The sequence below is a fragment of the Vulpes lagopus genome, chromosome 18, assembly GCF_018345385.1.
Source record: "Vulpes lagopus strain Blue_001 chromosome 18, ASM1834538v1, whole genome shotgun sequence".
In the NCBI taxonomy this organism is placed as follows: Eukaryota; Metazoa; Chordata; class Mammalia; order Carnivora; family Canidae; genus Vulpes; species Vulpes lagopus.
This window is the reverse complement of record NC_054841.1, coordinates 15,275,825-15,284,078: the sequence shown is the minus strand read 5'-3', so window position 1 is coordinate 15,284,078 and position 8,254 is coordinate 15,275,825. Positions and strand designations below refer to the sequence as shown.

Genomic DNA, 8,254 nt, shown 5'->3' with positions numbered 1-8,254 from the left:
TAGACTCGAGCCTGCTTTTATTTAAAAAATATTTTCCTCAATTCTTTCTTATTTTAAAAATCAGTAGATTTTCACAGACCAGCTACTGAAAGGACTATATTACCTGAGTAAGAGTGGTGGAAGTTAGAATGGGTTTCCTAGTTTCTTAGCTCAAGGGCTCCCTCCTCCGTTGCTACAGTCACGGGCAGTTCCTTTTTTTTTTTTTTTTTTTAATAATAAATTTATTTTTTATTGGTGTTTAATTTGCCAACATACAGAATAACACCCAGTGCTCATCAGTTCCTTAAATACTTGGACTGATCCTTAGGTACTAGTCTGAAACAGGGGGTTCCTACCATCAGCCATGGCCAAAGAGATATTGCTCCAACATTTCCAGATGATAACCTCTCTCCTAAATATGCCTCCTCTTTTCTGGGGTGCATTTTCCTATTTCTTTTCTCTCTCCAAATCTCCCAGCACATCTTCCTACAGCAGCTGGAAAGTCAGTGACTATCTGTCCCAGATTTTTCCACATGCAGGACTGCAGGCGTGATTCGGGTTTTTATAATCACATGCATTCATACAATAGCTGGATTCTTTTTCTGCTTGACAAGGATTTCTTTTGACTGCATCTGAATCATACCTGACACACGCTATTACATTTTTACGTTATGACACTTAAATATTAAGCACCCCTTCTTAACACTGGTACTCATGGTTACATGTATCTAGCTGTTTATTTAGCTATAACTGTCAATTATGCTGTTTTCTTTATTCACAGGATTCTTTGAGTTCTTTTTTCTACGGACTATAATTTTCTTTGATATTTCAGATCACAATAGTGACTTTTTGTTGTGACAAGTGAAAAAATTAGAAACTGGTATATATAAAGCAAAATCCACTCATCTGTTTTTTTTCCAAATCCCATAACCATGATGTAAGCAATGTTAACAGCATAGTGTGTATTCCTTCACCCCTTTCTTCTCTTCATACATTAATAAAGGCATTTATAACAGTGTGTGTTTCTACTGAAGTATTATCAAACACATATATTACTTTCTAACTTGTTTTCCTTTTGGTAAGATTCATGAATAGTGCTAGAATTCAGTACACAGAGATCTAGTGATATTCATTCTTTTTCTAATATATTTATAAATATAATAAGATCACATTAGATGTGATAAGTTTTTTGGTGAAGCAATACTTTTTTTTCTTTTTATTTGCCTTTTTTCTCCTTCTACCTTCTTAATGTCTATTCCCCCATCAACTTTTCAGTAAACCTGTATTTTTTTTTTAAATTATTTTTTTTTATTTATGATAGCCACACAGAGGGAGAGAGAGAGGCAGAGACACAGGCAGAGGGAGAAGCAGGCTCCATGCACCGGGAGCCTGATGTGGGATTCGATCCCGGGTCTCCAGGATCGCGCCCTGGGCCAAAGGCAGGCGCCAAACCGCTGCGCCACCCAGGGATCCCTAAACCTGTATTAATATGATGTGCAGCCTCCTTTATATAACCATAGCCAGATTTGTTTAATATAACCATATTAAAAACATGCTCTTACTATGTGCAAAATAGCCAAACAATAGGAGGTAATGTTCAAATAAGATGAGGAAAGGAGGCCACCCCAAGCTGTTCTGAGCAGGTATCAGAATATTAAATTTTTTATTTGCAAACCATACCACAAAAGACCTTTACCCATAATATATAAAGAATGCTCAAGAATTAAGAAGAAAAGACTGATGAATCTATTAAAAAAGTAAGCAAAGGAAAAGAAGCTTTCAGAAAAAGAAATGTAAGTGGCTTCTAACATATGCAAAAATGAAAGTGAGAGAAATGCTAATTAAAAACATCAATGAGGTATGATTTCTCACCTATCAGACTGATAAAAATCCCCAAATTAGACACACTGTGCCAGAGCCTAAACGTACACAGGTGTTTCATCCACTGCCAGTGCAGGTACAAAATGGTACAACCCCCATCAAGGGACATAAGAGTATAAAAATTTCAAAAGCATTTGAAAGATGATAACTATATGAGTTGATGGATATGTTCATTAGGTTGATTGTAGTCAGCTTTTCATAATATGCATGCATCTTAAAACATCATATTGTACACATTAAATGTATATGTAATTCATTTGTCAATCATACCACAATAAGCTGGGAAATAATTTCAAATGCATTTAATCTTTGTACCAGCAAACCTACTCTGGGACTCTAGCTTACAAGTTAATGCAAAAAGCCACAAGGGGTATAGTTTGTAACAGTAAAAGACTGGAAACCACATAAGAGAACAGCAGTATGGGTTTATGGAAAGTGAAGGTTATCCATAAATGATTTACCCCTCAGAAAATACACACACACACACACACACACACACACACACACGAGAACTCACCAATCAGCCAAAGTACTACAATGTTACCAAGAACCAAGATCTTAAACCAACCTGAGTCCTTCTCACCCATCCAAAACATTTCTTGCTTCACTTCCAAAGTTAACCACTATTCTAGATTTCATGTTAATAGCTTCCTCATTTTTATCCACCCCCTGAGTAAATGAGTTGTACCACATATATAAGTATGCCTAGAAAATCTATTAGTTTTCCTTAGTTTTGAGCCTTTTACACAAGCCTATAATTCAAAATATTTTCTTTCGAGACCTGTATTTTCACCCAGCATTATTTTAATTAGAGTTGCTATGTGAGATCTAGAATCCCACCTTCCCGATTACTTCCATGATGCATCTCAGAGACTACTCATGAAATGACAAAGTATAGTGATGTGTTCTTTGATTTTCAGGGCAAATTTCCCTTTGGGAGTTTTCCTCAGGGCCAGGAGGGCATGAAGGATGCTGGGAGGGGTGAACTGTTAGGGTAGGTCTGGGTGTGGCTACGGGAACAGAGAATAATGGGGAAATCCTGGCTTTGAAATCAGAACACTGGAACCATCACCCAGCCCTCCTCCTCTGTGAGAAAGTGGGACAGTCCTTGGGGCTGTTAGAGGTGATGTAACACAGTGTCTGCCATTTTTCTCTGTGAACAATCCCTGGGGAAAGTCCCAAGTTCCCTTCCAGGATAGGGGTGGATCCTTCCTGGTAAAATGTAGGTCTTGTCCCATTGATAACCCCAGACCCACCCCCCTGGCACCAGGCCATGCTGGGCTGCATAAAACTGGTTGGCCTCAGCTCTTAGCCACACAGCTTCTTGACAACATGAAGCCCAGCAGCTTCTTGGTCCTGGCAGTGTTCCTTATCCTGGGGACTTTGGCGGCACAGGCAGCTGTCACAGGAGGTAAGTAGACAAGTGGCCTGGGAGAGGCTGTGTTGGGTCCTGCCACAGAGCACTCTGGGCCAGCAGGCTGGGCTGGATCTCACACTTGGGTCTGTGATGGCTTCCATTGTATCCAGAGAGAGCAAGAAGTGTCCAGTAGAATCAATGTGCTTTCCACACCAGGATTGAGATCTCAGGACCATTGCTGGAAGGAGTGTTGCTTTGTGGTCTTGGCCTTAGGTGTTGATACCTGGGCAGAATGTACAGTGAAGGGAGGAGCCCCTGGAATCTGGGCCTGGGTGTAGGGTCTGGCCCTTTCCTGTCTGCCCCCTGACAGCACCTGAGAAATCAGCCTCTCAAAGGAAGTTACACACCAACAAGGCTTCAGAAATTGTGTAGTTGGAGGACACCTCCCCACTTCCATTTTACTAAGGAGGACATTGACTGAACCGACAATCTCCAGAGCCAGGAAGGAGCTGGGGTCTCCTGGTGTGTGTCTTAGGCTCTTCCCCCTACCCCAAGGACAGCTCTTAAGAGTCACCCTAGTCTGACTTCTGCTCCTGAGAGTATGTGACATGGAGGGTGTGGGTGGAGAAATGGACAGCCAAGGGCACTGTGTGGGGGACCAGTAGACCCTCTCCCCCAATCCCCAAGCACAGCCTTCCTGAAGCACAGACCCCAGCTGGCCCAGGTGACCCTGCCCCACCTCAGGCCTCGGTTAGGGAAACCCTGCTGTGAGCAGGGGCTGACCACGGAGGGAAGACTAGATGGTGAAGCAGGCACCAGGCAACTCAATGTGGCCACATTCGTTCTTTCAACAGTTCTTCCTAAAGGATCAGGCACGGACAGAGGTCGTGTTCCGGTCAAAGGACAAGATCCGGTTAGAGGTCGAGATCCGGTCAAAGCCAAAGGTCCCGTGTCCACTAAGCCTGGCTCCTGCCCCCCTATTCTGATCCAGTGTGCCATGCTGAACCCCCCGAACCGCTGTCTGAGCGACACTGAGTGCCCAGGGGCCAAGAAGTGCTGCAAGGGCCCCTGTGGGCTGGCCTGCCTGCAGCCCCAGTGAGGTGAGAGGCAGGTGGAGGGATGGGGACCCGGAGGGCACAGAGAAGGCTGAGCGATGGGGAATGACCCCGTGGGTAACAGAGAGGCTGTGGGGAGGTGACCCAGAGACCCAGCATCTCCGAGCCCATGACTGAGTCCTGAGAGGCCTGCCTCCCCTGCCTCTGAGCCCTCTGACCTGCTGTGTCACCTCTCTGGTTCTCTTCTCTTCCAGCCAGGTGGAGCCCATCCTCACTGCACCTGTGAAGTCCCCAGGGCTGCTGGCCCCACTCCTGTCGCATGGTCCTCTCCCTGGCCATTCTGTCTCTCTTTCGCTCAGGAGGCCCAAGCCCGGGCTTGCTGTCTCCCTCATTGACTTGGCAATAAAAGACCACTTTTGTCTCCATTTGCTTGTGGCTTCCATGACTTCTGTGCTCTGCGGAGCCCTGGGAAGATGGTGAGGAGCTGGGACTCTCTCTCCCAGTGGAATGGAAAAGAGAGCAGGGATGGAGACAAGAGGCCCATTCCTAGGCCTTAACACTAGAAGTCCACTAATGGATCCCAGAACCAGAGTCTGCATTTCACTAGGGGATTTTGCCTTTGGCCTGAGACCAGGGAAATGAAAAACAAAACGTGGCACAAACTGCAGGCCGTTCCTTCCCCCTCCAGTCCACCACTGAGTCCTGATCTGGTTCTGGCCAGCCCTGCCAGGATGACCAACCAACCCTATGGATAAAGCTCCCTCCTTTCCTTTCGTGTTCCCCAGGGACCCACATCCTCTCAAGATGCCATAGAGAGAGGCTGGAAAATGCCTACCTGGGAAGCATTTCACTTGTTCATACTTGAGATGCCTCCATCGACACAATTCCTTTGGGTTAAGCTCCCAGCTTTCTATTTTAAGTGTGAGTGAGGAGACAGGATGCACCAAGTCCTTGATCCTTTAGTGTGGGTGGTGAATATTGTCCTCTAGAGACGTACAGGGTGGGGGCAGGCAGACATGAATGGTGCAGATCGTGGAGCGTGTGTGTTAGGCAAACCCGAGTGACCTCGTGGCTCTGCTGTTGACCCACCTGCTCCACTAATCTAGAACAAGAACGCTCTCACAAAAGGAGGAGAATTTGGGATGGAATTGAAAGAGCACAGGCTTGGGAGTCAGGGGACCTGTGTTCTCGTTCCAGCCCAGCCTCCTCACTTGCTGGATGACCTCAGACAAATGTCTTTCCCTCTCTGAGCCTCAGTTGTCTATTCAATTTGAGGGGGTAGGGTGTAATTATTTGGGAAGTACAGTCTAGCCCTGACATCCTGGCCCTGAGACAACTCTTCTTTTTGTGTTGGGTTCCTGATGTGAGTGGAGGTGGAGGGCAGAGACTTGGGGTGAGAGAGCAGGGAGCTCTGTGTCCTTTGCCCCTTCCAGAAGCATGCAAGCCAAGGCTCCCTCTCATTCTCCAGGGGACTGGCTGCACTGCCCTGGAGCTGTGATACTAGGACATTCTGGAAAGTAACCAAGAACAGTGCCTAAGCTTCTGGCCTGACAAGTACAAAATAAACCACTGGCGGTCAGATTAGTTCATGTATTGACAATTTCTCTATTCCAGATCCTATGCTAACTGTGTTATATGTACCGACTTATCTATTTTGGATAAGAACCCTCTCACATGGGTATTATCTCATGTCTTTAATTTTGTTAGAAGATTGAAGCCACAAGAGGTGCAGTCCCCATCCAAAATCACATAGTTTGTACATGATAAATCCAATTTTTAGCAAAACAAGCAATAATCAAAATACAAAATTTAAAATCCCGCTTCTATCAGTCAGAGACAAATACCATATGATCTCACTCATAAGTGGAATTTAAAAAACAGATGAACATGAGGGAAAGAGTGGAAGGAGAGGGGGAAACAAAACATATGACACTTAACAATAGAGAACAAACTGAGAGTTGATGGTAGGGGATGGGCTAGATGGGCGATGGGCATTAGGGAGGGCACTTGTTGTGAGGAGCACTGGGTGTTGTACGTAAGTGATGAATCACTGAATTCTACTCCAGAAACCAGTATTGTACTATATGTTAACTAACTAAAATTTGAATTAAAAAAAGTAAAATCCCACTTAAAATACCAACAAAAATCATACCATTTCTTGAAATAAATATAACAAGAGGAAGGCAGAAACTTTAAAAAAGAAACCTTGCAACTTTTTGAGAGGTACATAAAAAAGCTTGGATAAATGCTGTGCTCCTGAATAGGAAGATGCCACATGGTGAAGATAGTAACATTTATCTCTACAATTTATTTTTTTCCCCAGCTTTATTGTGACAAAATCAACAAATGGTGGAATTTAAGGTGTTCACGTGATTATGTGATTCGTGTATATATTGCAAAATGTTTACCGCGATGAGGGTAGCTAACAAATCCTTCAGGTCACATAATTACCATTTTTTTGTTGTGGTGGTGAGAACATTAAGGCTCTTCTCTGATCGGGACTGTCAAGGGTACAGCACAACATTGTTGACTGTATTCACCATGCTCCACATTAACTGAAAGTTTATGCCCTTTGACCAGACCATTTCCCCTACCCTCCCAGCCCCAGCTACCACCATTTTACTCTGGGTTTCTCTATGAGTTGATATTTTTAGATTCCACCTAAGTGAAATCATACAGTATTTGCCTTTCTCTGACTGATTTCATTTAGCATAATGCCCTCAAGTTCCATCCATGCTGTCAAAAATCCAGGAATTCCTGTTCTTATATGGCTGGATAATATTCCATCATATATAAATATATATATAATGATATTCCATCATCCACTCATCTGTCAATGGGCACTCACATCTCACTAAAACTGGGGGGGGGGGCGGGGAATTTGCCAGACTTCCAGGGTAGCTGGTATCCCTATAAATTTAAATCATTAAGTACATTCTTTTTTGTTTTTTAAAGATTTTATTTATTTATTCATGAGAGACACAGAGAAAGAGACAGAGACATAGGCAGAGGGAGAAGCAGGCTCCTCACGTGAAGCCCGATACGGAACTCGATCCCAGGACCCCGAGATCATGACCTGAGCCAAAGGCAGATGCTTAACCACTGAGCCACCCAGGCATCCCTCAAGTACATTCTTTCATAACTACAGAATTCAACGACAAAAAGAAAACCACAGAATCCCCTTGGCATCAATATAGTCAGAGGTCAGGGAATTGCAAAACTTTCCTATTGCCTTTGCTGAAAAGACTCTTGATTTTCAAAGAGGTATCTCTTGAACTCTTACCTCTACCCATTTCAGAGAGCAAAGTGAGGTCCAGAAATATCTGTGTCAAGTAGAGGAGAGAAATGGAGGGCCTAGGACTGAACTAAAATCATTCCCAGAGAAGATGTCTCCATTAAGTGTGAAAATACCAGAAGAGAGTCTGAGTAGAGCATAGCGTCCCGTGGATTAGCCCACCGTTCCTCCTAGTATTACCAAAACACTTCTTGTACAGGTGTGATGATTAATGAAGCATTATTAATGCTTTACTGAAAACTAAAGTCCATACTTTATTTATATTGCCTTATGTTCTTTATATTTTTCAGAATCCCACCCAAGATACCATGTAACCTTTAGCCATTGGGGGTCTTTAGACTCTTCTTGGCTGTGACCAGATTCCCTGTTTTGATGAGCTTGACAGTTTAGAGAGGCTCTGATTAGGCAGTTGGGTAGGTCTGATGTTTTTTCTCACGATTAGACTGGGGTTATGGGTTTTTGAAGGAAGGCCACTAAGGGCAAGTGCCTTTCTCATCACATCATGTGTAGGATAGATACTAGCAACTTGACTTATCGTTGATCATTGGGCTGTCTGGTTTGCCAGCTTCTACACTGTAAAGTCACTCTTTTTCCTCCCTCTTTCCATATTATTCTCTCAGGAAGAAAGTTAGTATGCATATCCCACACTTAATATACTCCTTGAGGAGGAGGAAGCTCAAGACGTTA

At 43.8% G+C, this 8,254-nt stretch overlaps 1 protein-coding gene across 1 annotated transcript; it reads left to right on the top strand.

Annotated features, from left to right (window-relative positions):
- The first annotated feature begins 3,126 nt into the window (after positions 1-3,126).
- Positions 3,127-4,697, top strand: PI3 (peptidase inhibitor 3). The gene is made up of 3 exons (XM_041733157.1): positions 3,127-3,271; positions 4,072-4,317; positions 4,527-4,697. The coding sequence occupies exons 1-2, from the start codon at positions 3,193-3,195 to the stop codon at positions 4,314-4,316; spliced, it is 324 nt and encodes a 107-aa protein (XP_041589091.1). The 5' UTR covers positions 3,127-3,192; the 3' UTR covers position 4,317; positions 4,527-4,697.
- The last annotated feature ends 3,557 nt before the right edge of the window (positions 4,698-8,254 follow it).

Excerpts from the sequence above, each read along its gene's own strand:
- PI3 (XM_041733157.1), top strand. The coding sequence starts at position 3,193 with ATGAAGCCCAGCAGCTTCTTGGTCCTGGCAGTGTTCCTTATCCTGGGG. Across the intron at positions 3,272-4,071 it reads ACAGGCAGCTGTCACAGGAG|TTCTTCCTAAAGGATCAGGC; the intron begins GTAAGTAGACAA and ends TTCTTTCAACAG.